Genomic DNA, 24,304 nt, shown 5'->3' on the forward strand with positions numbered 1-24,304 from the left:
AATATGCACACTGTTGGACTTGGCCCTTTTTCCCTCATTTTTTTCATTTTTGTAGTGTTAAGGTGCAGGTGTTCCCTTCACCCAAGATGGCTGCCACAGGCCCCTGCTACTGCAGAGTGGCCTGTTTTTGTAGCACCCTAGCTGCCAGGAGCTGGCTGGGACCCACAACAATGTTGCGACACCAGCCCGCCTTTTTGTCCCATAGGTAGAGTGGGGAAGCTCCTGGAATATGCTGGAACCTTCTAGAAGGGAGGTGGGGTTTTACTTTTGCCGCCTTGGCTAGAGGTCACCTGACCTAGGGCTACTTAAGAGTGGGAGGGAAACTTTTGTGGTGAGTTGGCCATTGGGGTGAAGCAGAGCTGGAAGAATCCACCAGGAGTGTAGGCGGTAGGGCCTAGCCAGGGACTTATGCCTCTGAGAGTGACAGGATTTAGGTACTGCCTCTTAAGTGAGTGAGGTGCCCTGTGAATCCCACTGATCTTGCCCAGTAGTAGGAGGACCCAGAGACTCTCTGCCAGCCTGACTAGGAAGGACCTAGTCGCCCTCTCCATCCCTACCCCTGTAACAGAACCCCTTAAGGGCGCCAGATACATCTGCGCCAAAAGACTTCATCTGTCAACGGAGAACTGAAACCTAACTTTAAGAACTGAGACTGCATGACAAGAGCGAGCTGTAAGCCTTGAATGCCAGAGCTGAGACTGCGTGTCCAAGCTAACCTATTGAACTAATTACTAAACCGATTGCCAAGCCACCGGGGATCGACCAGGTACTAGCGCTGTGACCCCCGCGCTCCCTGCCCTGGTCTGGGACCCCCGGCAGCGTGCTCCGCTGAGCACTTTACCCCATCCTTAATTTGAGCCCCCCCCTGCGACGACGAAGCCAGCGCGCTCACCGCCGCGGCCTGGAGGCCTGGAGGAGTGCCCTGCTGTGTCGCGAGGCCCAGGCGAAGCCCGGGGCCCCGTCGCTGCCGTCACAGCCGTGTGAGGAGGTGCGCAAGGTCGGGGCCGAGTTCCCCCAACGTCGTGAGGACGGACGCCTGCTGACGCCGAGACGGAGGTAAGCCCGGAGGCCGAGATCCCCCCTGGTGCGCCCCCTGCTGGTCTGGAAACCACACCGCACTTGTCCCGGGTTGTCCCCTCCGTGGGAGTCCCCTCCCCTGCCTGCGCGACGGAGAGACCCCGCCGAGGGATCCTGTCCGTGTCCCCCCTTTTGTAATACTGAGCGCGTTGCTCTGTGAACTGCACCGGAGCATAGGGACCCGCTCCTCAAGTCCGGTCACCCTCCCCGCTGGAAGCCGCCCAAAGAACTGACTGACATTACCCTCGGGTGGTGCTTCACGCCACCGACCCTGCTTCCCCAGCCGGAGAGACCGGGACTGCGAGTAGCGCACTGTGTTATATGCTCTGCTCGAAAATAAATTACATGCCAAGGAATGCGAGTAGCGCACTGTGTTATATGCTCTGCTCGAAAGTAAATTACATGCCAAGGAATGCGAGTAGCGCACTGTGTTATATGCTCTGCTCGAAAGTAAATTACATGCCAAGGAATGCGAGTAGCGCACTGTGTTATATGCCCTGCTCGAAAGTAGTTACCTGCCCAGGAACGCGAGTAGCGCACTGTGTTATATGCCCTGCTCGAAAGTAAATTACATGCCCAGGAACGCGGGTAGCGCACTGTGTTATATACTCTGCTCGTAGGTAATGATATGCAACTGATTACGAGTAACGCATTGTGATAACTGTTCTACGCAAACGTTTCCACATGTAACTGATTGCGCGTAGCGCTGTGTTTTATGTGCCTTGCTTCACAGTACTAGGGGCCAGTGGTCACGAGGAGCGCTCAGTTCGACAGGCGCCATGTTGATGAACCCAATGTTCCCCCTTACAAGTAGTACGCTGTGTTAGACGGCCTGTTCAGGGAAAGACTTTACATAAGCGCGCACAGCGCTAGAATCTCCCGCATTTAACCAGCGGGCGTGGGTACATGAACGAGGTTAGGCACTGCATAGATATCACCAAGAGTGTCGCATGTACTGAACGATGGTATTATGATTCATGTATTACCTTGTTATTTCCTGAACTGCAACTGACCAGCTATACTTGGATAAACTTGAAGTATTTGCATAATTTAAACGGTGTGGCGTCCCTTATTGTGTGTGACTCTAGTCCATGAGAAGCGTGTGGTGTATGGTTGCTTAACACATAGCCCTCTGATTGCCTGACCGGCTCGCGCCACGTTACCGCCCTTAGGGCCTGGTGAACCCAGGTTCCTACACACACCAAGTTGTTTAGAGAGATCAGTGAGACTGGGGCCCTGATTAGCAGGGACCCAGCCAGACTATAGCCAGAAACCAGTGTATACATCAGAAAAAAAGCGGGGGCAACATAAGTGCAGATCCTACTCTCCTACAGTTACTCTTGGTAGGATGCAGTACAGTGAGGTGGATTACTATTGGTAGGATGTAGAAGAGTGTACCAGGTTATTGTCCCTAGGATGCAGTGCAGTGAGGTGGATTACACTTGGTAGGATGCAGTACACTGTACCAGGTTATCATCCCCACGATGCAGAGCAGTGTGGTGGGTTACTCTTGGTAGGGTGCATTGCAGCGAGGTGGGTTACTCAGAGTAGGATGCAGTGCAGTGTGGTGGGTTACTCTTGGTAGGATGCAGTGCAGCACGGTGGGTTACTCTTGGTAGGATGCAGTACAGTGTACCAGGTTGTCATCCTAAGGATGCTGTGCAGTGTGGTGGGTTACTCTTGGTAGGATACAATGCAGTGAAGTGGGTTACTCTTGGTAGGATGCAGTGCAGTGTGGCGGGTTACTCTTAGTAGGATGCAGTGCAGCAAGGTGGGTTACTCTTGGTAGGGTTCAGTGCAGCAAGGTTGGTTGCTTTTGGTAGGGTGCAGTACAGTGTACCACATTATTATCCCTAGGATGCAGTGCAGTGAAGTGGGTTACTCTTGGTAGGATGCAGAACATTGAGGTGGATTATACATGGTAGGGTGCAGTGCAGCGACGTCGGTTGCTCTTGGTAGGATGCAGTGCAGCGATTTGGGTTACTCTTGGTAGAATGCAGTACAGTGTACCAGGTTTTTGTCCCTAGGATGTAGTACAGTGAGGTGCATTACTCTTGGTGGGATGTAGTACGTACAGTGAGGTGGATTACTCTTGGTAGGATGCAGTACACTGTACCAAGTTATCATTCCCAGGATGCAGTGCAGTGTGGTGGGTTACTCTTGGTAGGGTGCAGTGGAGCGACGTGGGTTACTCAGGGTAGGATGCAGTGCAGTGTGGTGGGTTACTCTTGGTAGGATGCAGTGCAGCGAGGTGGGTTGCTGTTGGTAGGATGCAGTACAGTGTACCAGGTTATTGTCCCTAGGATGTAGTACAGTGAGGTGGATTACTCTTGGTAGGATGCAGTACATTGAGGTGGATTATGCTTGGTACGGTGCAGTGCAGGGAGGTTGGTTACTCTTGGTAGGATGCAGTGCAGTGTGGTGGGTTACTCTTGGTAGGATGCAGTGCAGCGATTTGGGTTACTGTTGGTGGGATGTAGTACAGTGAGATTGATTGCTCTTGGTAGGATGTAGTAAAATGTACCAGGTTATTGTCCCTAGGATGTAGTACAGTGAGGTGGATTAGTCTTGGTAGGATGTAGTACAGTGAGTTGTATTACTCTTGGTGGGATGTAGTACAGTGAGATTGATTGCTCTTGGTAGGATGTAGTAAAGTGTACCAGGTTATTTCCCTAGGATGCATTGCAGTGAGGTGGGTTACTCTTGGTAGGATGCTGTACACTGTACCAGGTTAGCATCCCCAGGATGCAGTGCAGTGTGGTGGGTTACTCTTGATAGGATACAATGCAGGGAAGTGGGTTTCTCAGGGTAGGATGCAGTGCAGTGTGGTGGGTTACTCTTGGTAGGATGGAGTACATTGAGGTGGATTACTCTTGGTAGGATGTAGTAGAGTGTACCAGGTTATTGTCCCTAGGATTCAGTGCAGTGAGGTGTGTTACTCTTGGTAGGATGCAGTACAATGTACCAGGTTTTTGTTCCTGAGATGGATTTCTCTTGGTAGGATGTAGTACATTGAGGTGGATTACTCTTGGTAGGATGTAGTAGAGTGTACCAGGTTATTGTCCCTATGATGCAGTGCAGTGAGGTGGGTTACTCTTGGTATGATGCAGTACAATGTACCAGGTTATGGTCCCTAGGATGTAATACAGTGAGGTGGATTACTCTTGGTAGGATATAGTACAGTGAGGTGGACTACTCTTGGTAGGATGTAGTACAGTGAGGTGGATTACTCTTGGTAGGATGTAGTAGAGTGTACCAGGCTATTGTCCCTATGATGCAGTGCAGTGAGGTGGGTTACTCTTGGTAGGATGCAGTACACTCTACCAGGTTATCATCCCCAGGATGCAGTGCCGTGTGGTGGGTTACTCTTGGTAGGGTGCAGTGTAGCGAGGTGGGTTACTCAGGGTAGGATGCACTGCAGTGTGGTGGGTTACTCTTGGTAGGATGCAGTGCAGCGAGGTGGGTTACTGTTGGTAGGATGCAGTACAGTGTACCAGGTTATTGTCCCTGATATGTAGTGCACTGAGGTGGATTACTCTTGGTGGGATGTAGTACAGTGAGGTGGATTACTCTTGGTAGGATGTAGTAGAGTGTACCAGGTTATTGTCCCTAGGATGCAGTGGAGTGAGGTGGGTTACTCTTGGTAGGATGAGGTACACTGTACCAAGTTATCATCCCCAGGATGCAGTGCAGTGTGGTGGGTTACTCTTGGTAGGATACAATGCAGTGAAGTGGGTTACTCTTGGTAGGATGCAGTGCAGTGTGGCGGGTTTCTCTTGGTAGGATGCAGTGCAGCGAGGTGGGTTACTCTTGGTAGGATGCAGTACAGTGTACCAGGTAATTGTCCTTAGGATGTAGTACACTGAGGTGGATTACTCTTGGCAGGATGTAGTACAGTGAGGTGGATTACTCTTGGTAGGATGCAGTATAGTGAGGTGGATTACTCTTGGTAGGATGTAGTACAGTGAGGTGGGTTACTCTTGGTATGATGTAGTAGAGTGTACCAGGTTATTGTCCCTAGGATGCAGTGCAGTGAGTTGGGTTACTCTTGGTAGGATACAATGCAGTGAAGTGGGTTACTCAGGGTAGGATAAAGTGCAGTGTGGTGGATTACTCTTGGTAGGATGTAGTACAGTGAGGTGTGTTACTCTTGGTAGGATGCAGTACAATGTACCAGGTTATTGTTCCTGAGATGGATTTCTCTTGGTAGGATGTAGTACATTGAGGTGGATTACTCTTGGTATGATGTAGTAGAGTGTACCAGGTTATTGTCTCTAGGATGTTGTGCAGTGAGGTGGGTTACTCTTGGTAGGATGCAGTACAATGTACCAGGTTATGGTTCCTAGGATGTAGTACAGTGAGGTGGATTACTCTTGGTAGGATGTAGTACAGTGAGGTGGCTTGGTAGGATGTTGCACAGTGAGGTGGATTACTCTTGGTAGGATGTTGTAGAGTGTACCAGGTTATTGTCCCTAGAATGCAGTGCAGTGAGGTGGGTTACTCTTGGTAGGATGCAGTACACTGTACCAGGTTATCATCCCCAGGATGCAGTGCAGTGTGGTGGGTTACTCTTGGTAGGATACAATGCAGTGAAGTGGGTTACGCAGGGTAGGATGCAGTGCAGAGTGGTGGGATACTCCTGGTAGAATGTAGTACAGTGAGGTTGATTACTCTTGGTAGGATGCAGTACACTGTACCAGGTTATCATCCCCAGGATGCAGTGCAGTGTGGTGGGTTACTCTTGGTAGGATACAATGCAGTGAGGTGGGTTCCTCAGGGTAGGATGCAGTGCAGTGTGGTGGGTTACTCTTGGTAGAATGTAGTACAGTGAGGTGGATTACTCTTGGTAGGATGTAGTAGAGTGTACTAGGTTATTGTCCCTAGGATGCAGTGCAGTGAGGTGTGTTACTCTTGGTAGGATGTAGTACAATACCAGGTTATTGTTCCTGAGATGGATTACTCTTGGTAGGATGTAGTACAGTGAGGTGGGTTACTCTTGGTATGATGTAGTAGAGTGTACCAGGTTATTGTCCCTAGGATGCAGTGCAGTGAGGCGGGTTACTCTTGGTAGGATGCAGTACAATGTACCAGGTTATAGTCCCTAGGATGTAGTAGAGTGAGGTTGATTACTCTTGGTAGGATGTATTACAGTGAGGTGGATTACTCTTAGTAGGATGTAGTACAGTGAGATAGATTACTCTTGGTAGGATGTAGTAGAGTGTACTAGGTTATTGTCCCCAGGATGCAGTGCAGTGAGGTGGGTTACTCGTGGTAGGATGCAGTACAATGTACCAGGTTATTGTCCCCAGGATGTAGTACAGCGAGGTGGATTACTCTTGGTAGGATGTAATACATCGAGGTGGGTTACTCTCGGTAGGATGTAGTAGAGTGTACCAGTCTTGTCCCTAATGTGAAGTGCAGCAAAGTGGGTTACTCTTGGTAGAATGTAGTAGAGTGTGCCAGTATTGTCCCTAGGGTGCAGTGCAGCAAGGTGGGTTACTCTTGGTAGGATGCAGTACAGTGAGCTTGATTGCTCTTGATAGGATATTGTGCCGCGAGGTGGATTACTCTTGGTAGGATGTAGAAGAGTGTACCAGCATTGTCCCTAGGGTGCAGTGCAGTGAGGTGGGTTACTCCTGGTAGGATGCAGTACAGTGAGGTGGATTACTCTTGGTAGGATGCAGTACAGTGAGGACTGTTACTCTTGGTAGGATGTAGTAGAGTGTACCAGTATTGTCCCTAGGATGCAGTGCAGTGAGGTGGATTACTCTTGGTAATCATGTAGTGCAGTGTACCAGGTAAGCATCCCTCGGATGCAGTGCAGTGTACCAGGTAGTCATCCTTCTTATACAGTGCAGAGAGGTGAATTACTCTTGGTAATCATGCAGTGCAATGCACCAGGTAATCATCCCTTGGATGCAGTGCAGTGCACCAGGTAATCATCCCTAGGATGCAGTGCAGTGTAGCAGGTAATCATCCCTCGGATGCAGTGTAGTATGCTACGTTGGTCTCTACATGCTATCAGGGATACTATAGGGGTGGGCGAAACTCGAATTAAGTGTCATGAAAACCCTGCGAGATTCTGTGGCATTCAGCGAACGGGCAGAATTTGGCACATCATGCTTCTCGTGTTGATTTTTAGCACCCGGAGCTTGTTCCGCACTGCAAAATCAGCACAAACAGTATCATGCGTCCAGCAGTGGCCGGTGCCGTTAAGCGTGGTGGGGTGATGGAGCCGGGCGGGGGTGATGTCGACAGATGATGGAATTGGGCAAATTAAATAAATCGATAACTCCTATTCCGTTCCCCAACCCACCGCCCAACTGCGCTTACTTTCACCCATGGCTGCTGCTGCATGCGGCACAACAGAGGACGCTGCTTCATTGCTGCCATTCGAGTAGATTTTCTACTCCAGCTGCAGCTTTCTCACTGCAAACGGTTGTTACTGCCCACGACAGTCAGTGTTGGGAAAATGTCGCCAGGTACCATCTGAGCGCCTGAAAATCACACTAGGGGATGCCAATTATCGCTTACTAACTTACCGTTGGAGAGCTGCATGCAAGAAAACATTCCACCATGCGGGGGTTGGCCGAATTAGGCCGGAATTCCAGCCCAACTCCGCCAACTCCACCTGCGGAGCAGAATTTATCTCCCACCCCAGTCTCTAGGATTCAGACCTCAAGCACTGAAACCCCATTTTACAGCACCATTACAAAAATGCCACAATGTACATGCTGCGGCCCCAATGAAATGCAGAGCAGGGGTGTTGCCAAGATGTGGCCCTCCATCCCATTGGCCTTATATAGAGCTGGATACTCTGTCACAATATGGTGTACGAACAGTCCACTGCATCCCACGTGCCGTAGGCTATAATGCACTTGTAATACAGCAGAGGCGACATTCGCCACGGTTGTCGTGGAGTGGCCCGTCCGCAGAACTCTAAAGCAGGCCCTGTGTCAACATTTGCGAATCAACAATAAACACAAAACAGAATCTGGGATCAACTCTCCCGCAGTGATTTCAATATGCTTTTGCTTACAGTGCCCTCTCGTGACTGCGTCATTCTCTCCCGCAAGAGCTATAAATATTGTTTTTTTTACTTTCAGTTCATAACATCAAAAATCTGTCGAATGAAAATTGAGAAACGTAATAAGAAAACTGCGACTCTGGCAAGAAGTGAACTAGAAGAGGAGCAGACACATAGGTGGGTGGATGGCATATTTAGGCCATCGCACGCAGGTAAAAAGAATAGAAATATGTGTGAGCCTGAGAAGAAAAACTATATGACACCTAGACAAAGCAATGAAAGAGTTACTAGCAGCAAAACAAAATGAATGATAATCTGCAGTAGAATGTGAAAGTATCTTAACAATACACTCCTCCTCCCACCACCAGCTACTCAGGGGCTTTCATTCTTTAGCAAAGACAGTGAAGAGAGCTTTGGGCATGAACCTTCTCACTCAAACTCATGGAAGTACAAAGTAACTGCTACCGTGAGTAAAACCAATGAAACAAAACACGTGATCTGTACAATAGACACTGAGGAACACCTCACACTTCAAAGCAGACACTGGGAACACCTGACACTTCACACCTGACACTTCACAGCAGAAACTGAGGAACACCTGACACTTCACAGCAGACACTGAGGAACACCTGACACTTCAGAGCAGACACTGAGGAATACCTGACACTTCACACCTGACACTTCACAACAGATACTGAGGAACACCTGACACTTCACAGCAGACACTGAGGAACACCTGACACTTCACAGCAGATACTGAGGAACACCTGACACTTCACAGCAGACACTGAGGAATACCTGACACTTCACACCTGACACTTCACAACAGATACCGAGGAACACCTGACACTTCACAATAGATACCGAGCAACACCTGACACTTCACAACAGATACTGAGGAACACCTGACACTTCACAGCATATACTTAGGAACACCTGACACTTCACAGCAGATATTGAGGAATGCCTCTGACACTTCACAGCAGACACTGAGGAACACCTGACACTTCACAACAGATACTGAGGAACACCTGACACTTAACAGCAGATACTGGGCAACACCTGACACTTCACAACAGACACTGAGGAACATCTGACACTTCACAACAGACACTGAGGAACATCTGACACTTCACAACAGATACTGAGGAACACCTGATACTTAACGGCAGATACTAAGGAACACTTGACACTTCACAGCAGACACTGAGGAACACCTGACACTTCAAAGCAGACACTGAGGAACACCTGAAACTACACACCTGACACTTCACAACAGACACTGAGGGACACCTGACACTTCACAGCCGACACTTCATAACAGACACTGAGGAACATCCGATACTTCAAAGCAGACACTGAGGAACATCCGACTCTTCAAAGCAGACACTGAGGAACACCTGACACTTCATAACTGATACTGAGGAACATCTGACACTTAACAGCAGATATTGAGGATCACCTGACACTTCACAGCAGATACTTTGGAACACCTGACACTTCACAGCAGATACTGAGGAACACCTGACACTTCAAAACAGATACTGAGGAACACCTGACACTTCACAAAAGATACAGAGGAACACCTGACACTTCACAGCAGATACCGAGGAACACCTGACACTTCAAAGCAGACACTGAGGAACACCTGAAACTACACACCTGACACTTCACAACAGACACTGAGGAACACCTGAAACTACACACCTGACACTTCACAATAGACACTGAGGAACACCTGACACTTCACACCTGACACTTCACAACTGATACTGAGGAACACCTGACACTTCAAAGCAGACACTGAGGAACATCCGAAACTTCAAAGCAGACACTGAGGAACACCTGACACTTCACACCTGACACTTCATAACTGATACTGAGGAACACCTAGCACTTCACAGCAGATACTGAGGAACACCTGACACTTCACAACAGATGCTGAGGAACACCTGACACTTCACAACAGACACCGAGGAACACCTGACACTTAACAGCAGATACTGAGGAACACCTGACACTTCACAGCAGACACCGAGGAACACCTGACACTTCACAACTGATACAGAGGAACACCTGACACTTCCCAACAGACACCGAGGAACACCTGACACTTCCTAACAGACACCGAGGAACACATGACACTTCACAACAGATACTGAGGAACACCTAACACTTCACAGCAGATACTGAGGAACACCTGACACTTCACAGCAGACACTGAGGAACACCTGACACTTCACAACAGACACCGAGGAACACCTGACACTTCACAGCAGATACTGAGGAACACCTGACACTTCACAGCAGACACTGAGGTACACCTGACACTTCACAAAAGACACTGAGGAACACCTGAAACTTCACAACAGATACAGAGGAACACCTGACACTTCACAACTGATACTGAGGAACACCTGACACTTCACAACAGATGCTGAGGAACACCTGACACTTCACAACAGATACCAAGGAACACCTGACACTTCACAACTGATACTGAGGAGCACCTGACACTTCACAGAAGATGCTGAGGAACACCTGACACTTCACAACAGATACCGAGGTGATGAATACAGGCCCCAGCTAGGCCCGCAGGACACAAGGGTTCGCTCTCCTGCAATGGAATCTATAAGGAAGTTGGCACGGAAACTGCAAAGCACAAAGACAAGGTTTATTAACCCTTAAGGGTGGTCCTACAATCCATACAATACCCTTCAGTATTGCATAGAGTAGCACAAAGAACTTGCGTACACGGTCCCCTTTTATACACAACAGAGGGGCTCATAAGTGGGAGGATACAACATGAGGCAAGGAATGTTACCTTTTATGGACATTTTCGATACAAGATCAATATGTGGGCGGAGCTGACATACTCCTTGAGCCCGCGAAAACATGGTCAAGCAAGGACTAACTGATAACAGATGTGGTCAAGCCTGGGCATGCGCCAGGCGGACAAAGGAACTATTTATAGACTGTTACTAGGCAGATTACAAGAGCAACTAACACGAAGATAGGACTCTTCTCGTGTTGAGCACGTGGAGACATGACAATACAAAATGGAGTCCAAACTTCAGTCAACATAACGAAAGAGACATGTGTAAGGCAGGAGAATTCATGTCTTTAGTAAATGCTTAATCACATCGTGGTTTCAATTTACAACAGACGACCCTTTCAGCATTTACTGAAGACATCCGGTTTGTTAGGATAATCATCGTATATGTCGATTGTCATCATTTCTTCTACTTCTTTAGCTAAACGTTTCTGATAGGTGACATTGGCAATAGCTTTCTTATCAGGAATACAGAATGATACACATAAAGAACAGAGCAAAGGACCACATTGGACACAGATGCAACAAGAAAACAGAACTGCTATAATTATACAGAGACCAGTTAAAACCTTCCAACTCCAAGCAGTGATCAATGCCCAAAACCATCCAGAAAAGGACCAAGTGCCGTTTTCTGTATGGATTTCAGCTGCAATTTTATGCAACCTGTTGATTGCATTATAGACTGACGGCGTGTGGTCAGGGATAAACACACAGCAACTACTTCCGATAATTTTACAAGCTCCACCTCGATCAGCTAACATAACATCTAACACCATACGATTCTGCAATGCAACAATTCTGGTAATCTGCAATTCTTCCGTAAGATTCCCAAGAGCAGCAGCGGTTTGGTTTGTCACAGCCTCTACCACTCTTGTTAATCTTCGAACTTTCCTACTATTTAGGGCAGCTCCAACGAAGAAAAACAATCCTAAATTAAAATCAATGTACTGCTGCAGACTGGTGTCAGTCTGGTCCACATCATCAATTGATAGAGTACGTTTATACCTATTTACAGTTACATTATTTAACAACTTCAAATCCTTATGATAGGATGCAGGTGCCAAAAATACAGGAGGCAACAGGAAGGCTACATAACATACTCCGGACCAACCGGCTGGCAAGCGGTAATAACCTTTATTTCCACATACGAAGTATGTATTATGGGATGCTAAGAAGGTACTGTTATTCAACCCGTCGATGTTTAATATGGTAATACAATCGCTAACACCAACAGGAATATAACCCACACTCTGGACACACAGGTCCGCTTGAGCTTGTGCCACTTGAATCACAAATTTGTCTTTTCCCGCAGTGTCTCTGGTGTTCGTGAAAACATAAGGAATCGATTCATTGTCTGGTCGATACTCTTCCCATTCCCAAATTGTCCCATTCGCTTGCGGATATCCATCTTTATCCTGATGACATTCTTTATTGAGTCTGAAGAGTAATCGTCCCACTGTGGGTTTCCGAGTGGCAAAAAGCAAAGTGTACCATGCTCTACAAGAGCCATTATGAGAGAAAGGAAGAGGTATGAATGGCGTTCCTCCTTTCTTCTGATGAGCTGGCATCATACCACATATCCAACAGTTCGTAGCATTCGTGGCAACGTGGGTATGATGCAACATCTGAATGAAAGTGTTATTCAAATAAGACTGACGATGCTTCAATTCTTGATACGGAAGGGTATAGAAGTAGTGCTCCTCAGGCACTGGAGTGGTCAACACAAGTAACTCTCGAGCAGGAGTCACATCCTCCACAAACCATGTGGTTATCCCAACAATAGCTACTGTGAGCATAAAGCCTGTTGCACAAAAAATTTTCTTTTTCTCCATGTCAGAATAAAGAATCAATATCTTCCTGAAACTAAAAGCTTGTCAGAACTCTTCCCCTTGGGCAGCGGTCGATTTCTTCACCAACGGGCCAAGACGGGTGTCGCTACACTAATGCAGGGGTGATCCCCCCCCCTTGCCTCATTGGCTCTCCGTTTCACTAACCCAAGGGCCTTTCTGACAACATGTCCCGATACTAAAGAATTCACTTTCTTGGCCTCAGATGATATCGCTTTCCTCCAGGAGTCGCGTGATCCGGAAAGAGCTCCTCAGCGTCGTTCGATTCCACAGCACGGCCTTTTTCTGTGGTCAGAATCTCTCGTTGATTGGTCAATACAGCAGGCTCCACCAATCCGGGCGGTACTTTGCGGCAGTGCAGGGAATGGATCCAATTCTTTCTGTTGGAAACTCGCACAGCCGTCCTCGTTGCCAGTAAGACTTGCTCAGGACCAACCCATCTCGGCTCCAGGCTGTTCGTCCTGTCAAAGATTTTTATCATGACATGGTCGCCAGGCCGGAGACCATGTCCTTCACCGGTGGACCGATCAGGGAGCGCCTCCCGGACCTGTTGATGAATAGAAACCAAGTTATCCGTTAACTGTGCCAGATAATCATTCATCATTACACAAGGTACATCATACACAGTCTTAGGTTTTGGTGGACCCCAAATATTCATTGGACGTCCAAAGACAATCTCGTACGGTGTAAGACCGATTCGAGAGTGCGGTACCGACCTAATTGACAACAACGCCAGCGGTAAAGCATCTGGCCAAGTCAAAGACGTCGAAGCTTGGATTTTAGCGATCTTGAGCTTCAGTGTACCATTATACTTCTCGACTAGTCCTGCAGATTGAGGGTGAAATACTGCGTGGAACTTCTGGGTGATGCCCAGACCCTTCAAAACATACTTTATAACATCCGCTATAAAGTGGGGTCCGTTATCACTCCACAGAAGTCTACAAACGCCATATCGAGGGAAGAACTCCTTCAACAGCATCTTGGCGGTAGTCATTGCAGTATTGTCTTTCGTAGGGTATGCCTCAACCCATTTGCTAAAGGCACAAACCACTACTAGAACATACTTCAAATTGTTACAGCGCTCAAGCTGGATGTAATCCATCTGCAGAACCTCAAAGGGTGCAGTAGGTGTTACAAATCCTCCTGCTGGGGTTCGAGTACCCTTTCCTGGGTTGTACCTCAGGCAGATCATACAGGTCTGCACCACCCTCTTTGCCGTGCTAGCAATCTCTGGATGCTCCCAGACTTGGGTAAGCAATTTTACAATTGCGGAAGCTCCAACATGTGCTAGCCCATGTGCCATCTGAACCATAGGTTGTACAAAAGCCGTGGGTAATTTCCATCTATCCATCTGCTTATTTCTCCAGCAACCCTCATCATCCAATTCTCCCTCACTGGACCATTGCTCCCGTTCTTTATCAGAAGCGGTCCTCTGTATTTCTCGCACTTCTTCCTTCGCATCGTGCCATCTTTCTACTTGCGACTTCACTACATACATGGCAGTAGCACCGGGCTGCATCGCAGTCTCCCGTGCCACCCGGTCTGCTAACGCATTCCCTTCTCCAACTTTATCGACTACCTTCCTATGGGCGCTACATTTAATGATGGCAATTTTCTTCGGATATGTCAATGCAGTTAAAAGATTATGAACTAACTCCCCATGCATTATTTGTACTCCATGTGACGTTAAAAACCCTCTCTCCTTCCAGAGCAGGCCGAAATCGTGCGCTACTCCGAAGGCATAGCGGCTATCTGTATAAACATTCACACACAATCCTGTACTGAGCTCACATGCTCGTGTTAATGCTATCAGTTCCGCTGCTTGAGCTGATTTCTGTGGTATGCGTGCTGTCTCCACTATTGTTTGCAATGTGGTAATTGCATACGCTGCTGAAGTCGTACCATCTGGTAGCTTCAGGCATGACCCGTCCACCCACAGTTCTCCATCTACATCTGAAAAGGGCGTATCCTGGAGATCAATACGACCCTTTGTTTGTTCCTCAGTCACAAGGATACAATCATGTGCTTTCCGTGCCTCAGACTGAGTCTCGGGGTATGGCAACAATGTGGCCGGATTTAACGTCACGCACCTCTTTAACGTAATATGAGGAGCCAAAAGCGTCAGCTCATATCCCGTTAAACGGGCACTGGTCAAATGCTGCGTCTTTGTCTGATTAAGCAAGGCGTCAACAGCATGGGGGACTAATACCAACAGCTTATGAGATAACACAATTCCCTCACTTTGACGTATTGACACAGCTGTCGCCGCAACCGAGCGAAAACAACCAGGCAATGCTCGGGCAACAGGATCAAGTACAGCCGAAAAATATGCACAAGGGCGCTGCTTGTCGCCGTGCATCTGCACTAAAACTGATAATGCACATCCATCTTTCTCATGCACATACAGTGAAAAAGGTTTGGTATAATCAGGAGTCCCTAACACTGGTGCTGAACAGAGAGCCTGTCGCAATTTCTGAAAGGCAGTGTCACACTCATTCGTCCAAGGAAGCGGGATAGGTGTGTCTTTTGTCAAAAGGGCTAACAATGGCTTAGCTATGTGTGAAAACCCTAGTATCCATGGCCTACAAAACGACACAAGACCCAAAAATGCACGCACGTCCTTCTGCATGGACGGCGTCGGCGTGTCCAGAATTACTTGGACACGATCTGGTGTGAGTGCACGCCCCTCCTTAGACAAAAGGTGACCCAGATAAGTCACCTTTGGTCTACAGAATTGCAACTTTTTCCGAGATACTTTGTGATTGTGGGATGCCAAAAAGGAAAGCAAGGACAACGTACTCCTTTCACACAACTCCGAAGTGTCGGCCGCCAGCAAGATGTCATCGACATATTGAATGAGGGCGACACCCTCGGGCAGAACAAAGGAATCCAATTGTCTTTTCAAAGCTTGACTGTAAATGCTAGGGCTTTCTGTGTAGCCCTGAGGGATTCTACAAAATCGATAAGACCTATTATTTAAAGTGAAACCAAAGAGGTATCGACTATCGGGATGAATAGGAATTGAAAAGAAGGCATTTTTCAAATCAATAACTGAAAACGTGGTCGCCGTAGGCGGGACCAAAGTAAGCAACGTCGTGATATCAGAAACCACTGGGTACTGAGGTATCACGATCTTGTTTACTTCTCTCAAATCAATGATAAACCGATAGACTTTGGCATCCGTATCCTTTTTCAAAATGGATAGAATCGGGCTATTACAGACGTTATAGGGAACTTCCTCCACTACTCCCACCTTAATCAAATCCTGCACAATCTGTATAAGAGCCTCTTCCCCCTCCTGCGAAATACGATACTGTGGAAGGCGTGGTAACACCGCCCCCTCCTGGACACTAATGTGAACAGGCGGAATCACCATCTGTCCCACATCAGTATCCGAGGTGGCCCACAAAGCACAAGGGAGGGTAGCTAACACAGCATCCTCTGCAACCACACACATCCGTTCAGACAGGGGGTAATTGTCATTTAATATCACCCGCACTCCAGCAGGGGAGCAGCGGATCGTAGCTCTGAAGTGCTTCAACATATCAAGGCCCATAATATTGTCCGGCGTGTTCGGGGCAAGCAGAAACGGACAGGGTGCAGAAAAAGAATCAACCTGAAATGTGAGGGGCCGCGAAAGAGGGCTTCGGGAGAGTGTGCCATCAAACCCTACCGATGTAACCATTAAGCCAGATGGGGGAGCCCTCGGAACCAATTGTTTAGACAGCGCAGTACGAGTCGCTCCTGTATCCACTAGGAACTGATCAGTAGAACCCAAAACCTCAGCTGATACGTAAGGACCCTTCTGATCAACCGGCACCTCAACTGATTCTAACCCCCATCCAACTCATTCCTATGCATGCTGAGAATCATGGTACCCAGAACGGTCAATCCCCGACACTTGATACTGGTTTTGTCGATCGAAAACATTAGGCCTATCTCGTTGCTGCCCGGCAGGGTCAAAACGAGCGTGATCATTAGAATTCCCTCTAAAATTCGAGAAACCCCCTCTACCTCTCGGGCCGCCCTGATTGTGTCCCTGACGCGAAGCATGCAACGCTGGGCAATCTCTGGCCCAGTGTCCCGATTGCTTACAATACGCACATTGATTCCTGTTCAAATCAGATCGGCCCGAGGGAGGACCATAAAATCCTCCCCTACCTCTATTTACACCCCGTCGGGGCGGACCATATACTTGTGCTAACATCACCTTCGTTTTTAAATCCTTCGATTTCTTCTCCTCCTGCCCCTTCGCTTCTTGCTCCTGGCACTCATAGTACTGAGCTATAGTCAGGAGGGCTGTCGGGGTCGCAGTAGACCAAGAACTTTCACTCGCTTTTAGGCGGGCTGCGATCGCCGGTAATAAATTCGCCACATATTTATCAGCAAAGAGGTGTCGACCCGTATCATCCGTAAATGACTGACCACTAAAATCATGAAACGTCTCCTCAAAGCGCGTAAAGAAATCTGCAACTGATTCATCAACTTTCTGCTTACACGAGGCTAGCATATTCCAGTCAATCTTTTTAGGGGGAATGATTGTCTTCAACTTAGTCAGAATAGCAGCGGGGAGATCTAAGATAATCTGAGGTGGTTTCTGCGCGGGCTTCCTCTCCCTATCCTCATCCTCAAGCTCAGACCACCGAGCCTTGAAAGCGGCAACATCATCCACCTTCCGCACAGATCGCCACATATCTGGTGGTAGAATAAGCCCAAAGAACAAATCTTTATCTGCTAAGGTCATAGTACAAGAATTCAAGGCCCCCTCGACTTCTTCGTAAAAGGCCGCTGGATTCTTGCGGGGATCAGGCAACGCATTCTTTAATGCCATGACGTCAGCCCTGTGCCAGGGAGTATAAACCCAATTATACACAAAATATCCCTTAGCATCAGCGGAGGTAATATCCGAGCTAGTCCCCGCTCCTTTAGGAGGAACATACAAAGGCGCCGCCTCTCGCATTGGTTTAGCATGCACTAGGTCGCTCTTATCTGACTGAGAGGTGGATGAATGGCCATCTCCGGTACGCGAATCCGACCGCTTCTCCTCCTCAGCTTATCGGCGTGCTTTCTCTTTAAGGTCTTTCGCCGCATCCCGCAACGCAAACAGTCGCCGAACCGCATCAGGCGCCTTAGAGGGAGAAAAAACACCATTACGCAATGCTTTAGCATCTAATACCACATCGTCAGGTTCAAAAACACTGGAATATTTACGGAAAGCAGCAATCACTTCCTCAGAAAGGTGGCCCAAAAAATACAACCTTTCTCTATCCTGCCACAACTCCCAAGAATCCAACAACTCAGCAAGGGATAACTTGCCCTTGAGTGCACGATAGGAAACTTGCCGAAGCTCACCCATTCGGTCAGCCGATAACATGGACCGCGTGTCTACCTTACCCGAACTCGATCCAGAATCTTGTGGCCTCGGGGCAGACGCACCGACATAAGGAGGCGGAGAACGATCTAATAAATAAAAATCATCGTCATGATTATCAAGGACAGGATAAAGTGACTGACGAACAGCATATTGACCCGAGACTTGTAACCTACGCTCTTTCTCTTGCCTCTCCGTCTGTTCTTTTTCCTCCCGACGCTTTGCTTCCTGTGCTCTCGCATGATCATTCTTCCGTTGCTCTTTATCAAACAGCGCTTTCTCACGTTTCTCTCGCTCACGCACTTCCTTCACCCATAATCGCACACATTCAAACATGTCTTGACGAGCACGCCGTTTACACATACACTGTTCCACATACTCAATCTTACGCATATCAAACGACCCATACAACGGCCACCGTAACTCAGGATCCTTTCTGGTATATTTCCTCCATACTGTGCTGTACATTATGGAGGAAAGACCATGCTTCACATACATATCCCTATTAGGAGTCCCCTCTGGGGGAGCTGGAGCAGATTCCTCGAGGTTTAACCGGTTTCCAAAACAGCAGCACCACTTACGGAGTGCGCTGAAAGCAGGCATGCTCAAAAATAATGCAGAATATGCAGTATTATCAAAAATGGCACTTAAACTTTGTGCCGTTCAAAGTTACACAATTCCGGAGAAATATCTCCACATTACCTGCCTATATGTGTTGCAACGCATATATTCTCACAATAATCAATACAAGATATGACCGGTCATCACAAATCAAACTCAAATAGCCAAACCAGGCTTCAAAAACTCGGAGCAAGTACCGTACAACGGTTCTTACCAATCAAGAGTCCAGATTCCAACTGCCAAGCTCCAAAATTCGCCCAAACGGCTGTCACGGCAGGACCGACAGAAGAGGTCTCAGTCGAGGACCGGCGCCACCCAGATGGTCAGCTCGGAAGGGAAGGAAGAAAAACCTCGGAATGCCAGGACTAAAATGCCTCTGGCAGTGATCACATCCCCGGCCAAATTCCTCACCTTCGTCGCGACCAATCCTTCGAGCATCCGAGTCGCCGATGAGCCCCACGTGACGGGCGCCAATTGATGAATACAGGCCCCAGCTAGGCCCGCAGGACACAAGGGTTCGCTCTCCTGCAATGGAATCTATAAGGAAGTTGGCACGGAAACTGCAAAGTACAAAGACAAGGTTTATTAACCCTTAAGAGTGGTCCTACAATCCATACAATACCCTTCAGTATTGCATAGAGTAGCACAAAGAACTTGCGTACACGGTCCCCTTTTATACACAACAGAGGGGCTCATAAGTGGGAGGATACAACATGAGGCAAGGAATGTTACCTTTTATGGACATTTTCGATACAAGATCAATATGTGGGCGGAGCTGACATACTCCTTGAGCCCGCGAAAACATGGTCAAGCAAGGACTAACTGATAACAGATGTGGTCAAGCCTGGGCATGCGCCAGGCGGACAAAGGAACTATTTATAGACTGTTACTAGGCAGATTACAAGAGCAACTAACACGAAGATAGGACTCTTCTCGTGTTGAGCACGTGGAGACATGACAATACAAAATGGAGTCCAAACTTCAGTCAACATAACGAAAGAGACATGTGTAAGGCAGGAGAATTCATGTCTTTAGTAAATGCTTAATCACATCGTGGTTTCAATTTACAACAGAGGAACACCTGACACTTCACAGCAGATACCGAAGAACACCTGACACTTCACAACAGATACTGAGGAACACCTGACACTTCACAGCAGACACTGAGGAACACCTGACACTTCACAGCAGACACTGAGGAATACCTGACACTTCACACCTGACACTTCACAACAGATACCGAGGAACACCTGACACTTCACAATAGATACCGAGGAACACCTGACACTTCCCAACAGATACCGAGGAACACCTGACACTTCACAGCAGATACTTAGGAACACCTGATACTTCACAGCAGATATTGGGGAACACCTCTGACACTTCACAGCAGACACTGAGGAACACCTGACACTTCACAACAGACACTGAGGAACATCTGACACTTCACAACAGACACTGAGGAACATCTGACACTTCACAACAGATACTGAGGAACACCTGACACTTCACAACTGATACCGAGGAACACCTGACACTTCACAACAGATACTGAGGAACACCTGATACTTCACGGCAGATACTAAGGAACACTTGACACTTCACAGCAGACACTGAGGAACACCTGACACTTCACAACAGACACTGAGGAACACCTGACACTTCACAACAGACACTGAGCAACACCTGACACTTCACAGCAGACACTGAGGAACACCTGACACTTTACCACAGATACTGAGGAACACCTAATACTTCACAGCAGACACTGAGGAACACCTGGCACTACACACCTGACACTTCACAGCAGACACTGAGGAACACCTGACACTTCACAGCAGACACTGAGGAACACCTGACACTTCACAGCAAACACTGAGGAACACCTGACACTTCGCAACAGATACTGAGGAACACCTGACACTTCCCAACAGATACTTAGGAACATCTGACACTTAACTGCAGATACTGAGGAACACCTGACACTTCACAACAGATACTGAGGAACACCTGACACTTCACAGCAGAGACTGAGGAACACCTGACACTTCACAGCAGACAAGGAACACCTGTCACTTCACAGCAGAAAATCATTAAAATCAATGTGTTGAATACAAAGTAATTTAATTATAATAATAAATAAGATAAGATTCTTTTTTTAAAGCAGAAACATTATTAATACATTTTATAACTAAGTAATAAATAGGTACTCTTTTCGGATATTTGTTCAACATGAAATTATATTTAATTATAATTTGTAACTATTTTAAATATTGTAATATATTATTCTGCCTTCTGGCAGCATGCTGATTTGCACACTCTAAGCTCCATCAAGGAAGGACCCCTCACTGCCTACTTTGTTGAGTTTTAAACTGAGTATCATTTTGAGCCAGTTTTGGATGAGATTGAGCCACCCCGCCCCCAGTCTGGGACTTTGTTTATTAAATGTCACCCAGGGACGCTACCGACACTGGCTTTTACTGCCACATGGAAACATGGAAACCCTTCTCCTGCTAAACCCTGTCCATTTAGTCCTGATGAGGAGGGAACATTGAACATCTGATCTTTTTTGCCCAGTCTGTCATGGGTACAGGAGGAAGTGGACACTCCCACTCTGTGGAAACCTGGGGGCCGGAGAATATAAGATTGCATCCGGAATACTTAGAAGTGATGCTCGACAGTGTATTGTGTTCGCTGCCTCAAAATATTGAATGTGAACTTGGAGGTTAAGTCAGAGAAGGATGCTTACCGGAAGCCTGTTTTATATACATGTATTTTAATGTTTTATCTTCAATCAATCAATCATGAAATTTGTATTGCGCAATACTCACCCGGAAGGGTCTCAAGGCGCATGAGGGAGGGGGTCTGCTACTGCTCGAACAGCCAGGTTTTGAGCTGTCTCCTGAAGGCGAGGTGGTCCGGGGTCAGTCGCAGGTGGACGGGCAGGGAGTTCCATGTCTTAGCCGCCAGGTACGAGAAGGATCTTCCTCCGGCGGTGGTTCTCTGGATGCGAGGGACGACGGCGAGGGCGAGGTTTGGGGATCGTAGCTGGCGGGTGGGCGTGTAGAAGGTCAGTCGGTCGTTGAGGTATCTTGGGCCAAGGTCGTGGAGGGATTTGTGTGCGTGGGTGAGGAGTCTGAACGTGATCCTCTTGTTGACGGGGAGCCAGTGCAGGTCTCTCAGATGGCTCGAGATGTGGCTGCGTCGGGGGACGTCCAGGATGAGTCGGGCGGAGGCGTTCTGGATACGTTGAAGTCTTTTCTGAAGCTTGGCTGTTGTACCAGCGTAGAGGGTGTTTCCGTAGTCTAGTCTGCTGGTGACGAGGGCCTGGGTGACCGTCTTCCTGGTCTCGGTCGGGATCCAGCGGAAGATCTTACGGAGCATGCGAAGGTTGTGGAAGCAGGCTGAGGATACGGCGTTGACTTGTCTGGTCATAGATAGGGAGGAGTCCAGGATGACGCCCAAGTTGCGTGCGTGGTCCGTAGGCTTGGGTGCGGTGCCTAGGGCCGGGGGCCACCAGGAGTCGTCCCATGCGGAGGGCGACGGTCCCAGGATGAGGACTTCTGTCTTGTCCGTGTTCAATTTCAGGCGGCTGATGTCCATCCATTTGGCGACGTTTTTCATCCCTTCGTGTAGGCTGGTTTTGGCGGTGTCGGGGTCTCTGGTGAGGGAGAGAATCAGCTGGGTGTCATCGGCGTAGGAGATGATGTTGAGGTTGTGTTGGCGTGCGATGGCAGCGAGGGGTTTCATGTAGATGTTGAAGAGAGTGGGGCTGAGCGATGATCCTTGCGGGACGCCGCAGATGACTCCGGTGGCCTCAGAGAGGAAAGGAGGGAGGCGTACTCTCTGTGTTCTGCCGGAGAGGTATGAGATGATCCATTCCAGGGCCGTCCCTTGGATGCCGGTGTCGTTGAGGCGTTGGACTAGGGTGTGGTGGCAGACAGTGTCAAATGCTGCGGAGAGGTCTAGGAGGATGAGTGCCGCTGTTTCACCGTTGTCGAGCAGGGCTCGGATGTTGTCGGTGGCTGCGACGAGGGCAGTCTCGGTGCTGTGGTTGGCTCTGAATCCGGACTGTGATGGGTCGAGGGATCCGTTCGTCTCGAGGAAGGCGGCCAGTTGCTTGTTGACGACCTTCTCGATGACTTTGGCAGGGAAGGGAAGGAGCGAGATGAGGCGGAAGTTCTTGAGGTCGGTCGGGTCCGCTGTTGGTTTCTTCAGCAGTGCGCTGAGCTCGGCGTGCTTCCAGCTTTCCGGGAAGGTGGCTGTGTCGAAGGAGGTGTTGATGATGTCTCGGAGGTGGGGTGCGATGGTAGAGGCGGCCTTGTTGAAGACATGGTGGGGGAACAGGTCTGTCGGCGATACGGAGTGGATGGTGTTCATCATGCGTGTTGTGTCTTCGGGGGTCACCTTGGTCCATGTCTGGAGGATGGCGGCGGGGTGCGTAGGTTCGACCGATGGGTGCGGGGGTGAAACTCCGAAGCTGTTGTGGATGTTGGCGATCTTGCAGTGGAAGTACGAGGCGAGGGAGTCGCAGAGGTCCTGTGAGGGAGTGATGTCGTTGTTGCCAGTGCTGGGGTTAGAGAACTCCTTGACGATGTTGAAGAGCTCCTTGCTGTCATGGGCGTTCTTGTCCAGTCGTTCCTTCAGAGATTTCTTCTTGGTGGTGCGGATGAGCTGGTGGTGTCTGCGGGTAGCGAGTTTGAGGGCGGTCATGTTGTCGGCAGTCTTGTCGAGGAGCCAGGCCTTCTCGAGGGTGCGGCAGGCCTTCTTGGAGTTCTTGAGTTCGTTGGTGAACCAGGGGGCCTTCAAGCTTCTGTGCCTGGTGAGTGGGTTCTTCAGTGGGGCGAGGTCGTCGGCACAGGAGGTCAGCCACTGAGTGAGGTTGAGGGCTGCTGTGTTAGGGTCCGTTGTCCTGACAGGTGAGTTCTGGCTGAGGGAGGTGGCGAGCTGGTCGACGGTGATCTTGCTCCAGTTCCTGTGGGGAACCTGCTTCGGGTGGTGGTGGACCGTGTTCTTTTTGAAGCTGAAGTGGACGCAGCTGTGGTCAGTCCAGTGAAGTCCGGTGGAGTGGCTGAAGGTGACGTGCTTGCTGGATGAGAAGACGGGGTCGAGCGTGTGGCCGGCGTAGTGGGTGGGGGTGTTGACCAGTTGCTTGAGCCCGAGGTTGGCCAGGTTGTCCTGCAGGGTGGTGGTGTTGCGGTCGTTGTTGTTCTCCAGGTGGAAGTTGAGGTCCCCGAGGAGGATGTAGTCGGCGGAGGGGAGGGCGTGGGGGCTGATGAAGTCCGTGATGTCTTTGCAGAACTGTGCGCGTGGTCCCGGGGGTCTGTAGGTGAGGGTGCCTCTGAGGGTAGTCTTGGGGTCGGTGTGGATCTGGAAGTGCAGGTATTCGGTGGCGTTGAAAGCGACGGTGGAGTCAGTCGAGATGCGAATGGTGCTTTTGTGGACGATGGCGATGCCTCCTCCGGTCTGGTTGACGTGATCTTTCCTGATGATCTTGTAGCCGTCCGGGATGGCTATGGCGATGTCGG

The 24,304-nt window shown here is 48.9% G+C and overlaps 1 protein-coding gene across 1 annotated transcript in view; it reads left to right on the forward strand.

Moving 5' to 3' along the window:
* The window catches only part of LOC146863548 (uncharacterized), a 550,315-nt gene that overhangs the window by 244,622 nt on the left and 281,389 nt on the right, over window positions 1-24,304 (forward strand). The window contains exon 4 of the mRNA XM_085643185.1: window positions 8,184-8,281. Coding sequence (XP_085499311.1) covers window positions 8,184-8,281 — 98 coding nt within the window. The remainder of the gene's footprint in view (window positions 1-8,183; window positions 8,282-24,304) is intronic.

Source organism: Triturus cristatus, chromosome 2_2, assembly GCF_964204655.1.
Source record: "Triturus cristatus chromosome 2_2, aTriCri1.1, whole genome shotgun sequence".
NCBI classification, from domain to species: Eukaryota; Metazoa; Chordata; class Amphibia; order Caudata; family Salamandridae; genus Triturus; species Triturus cristatus.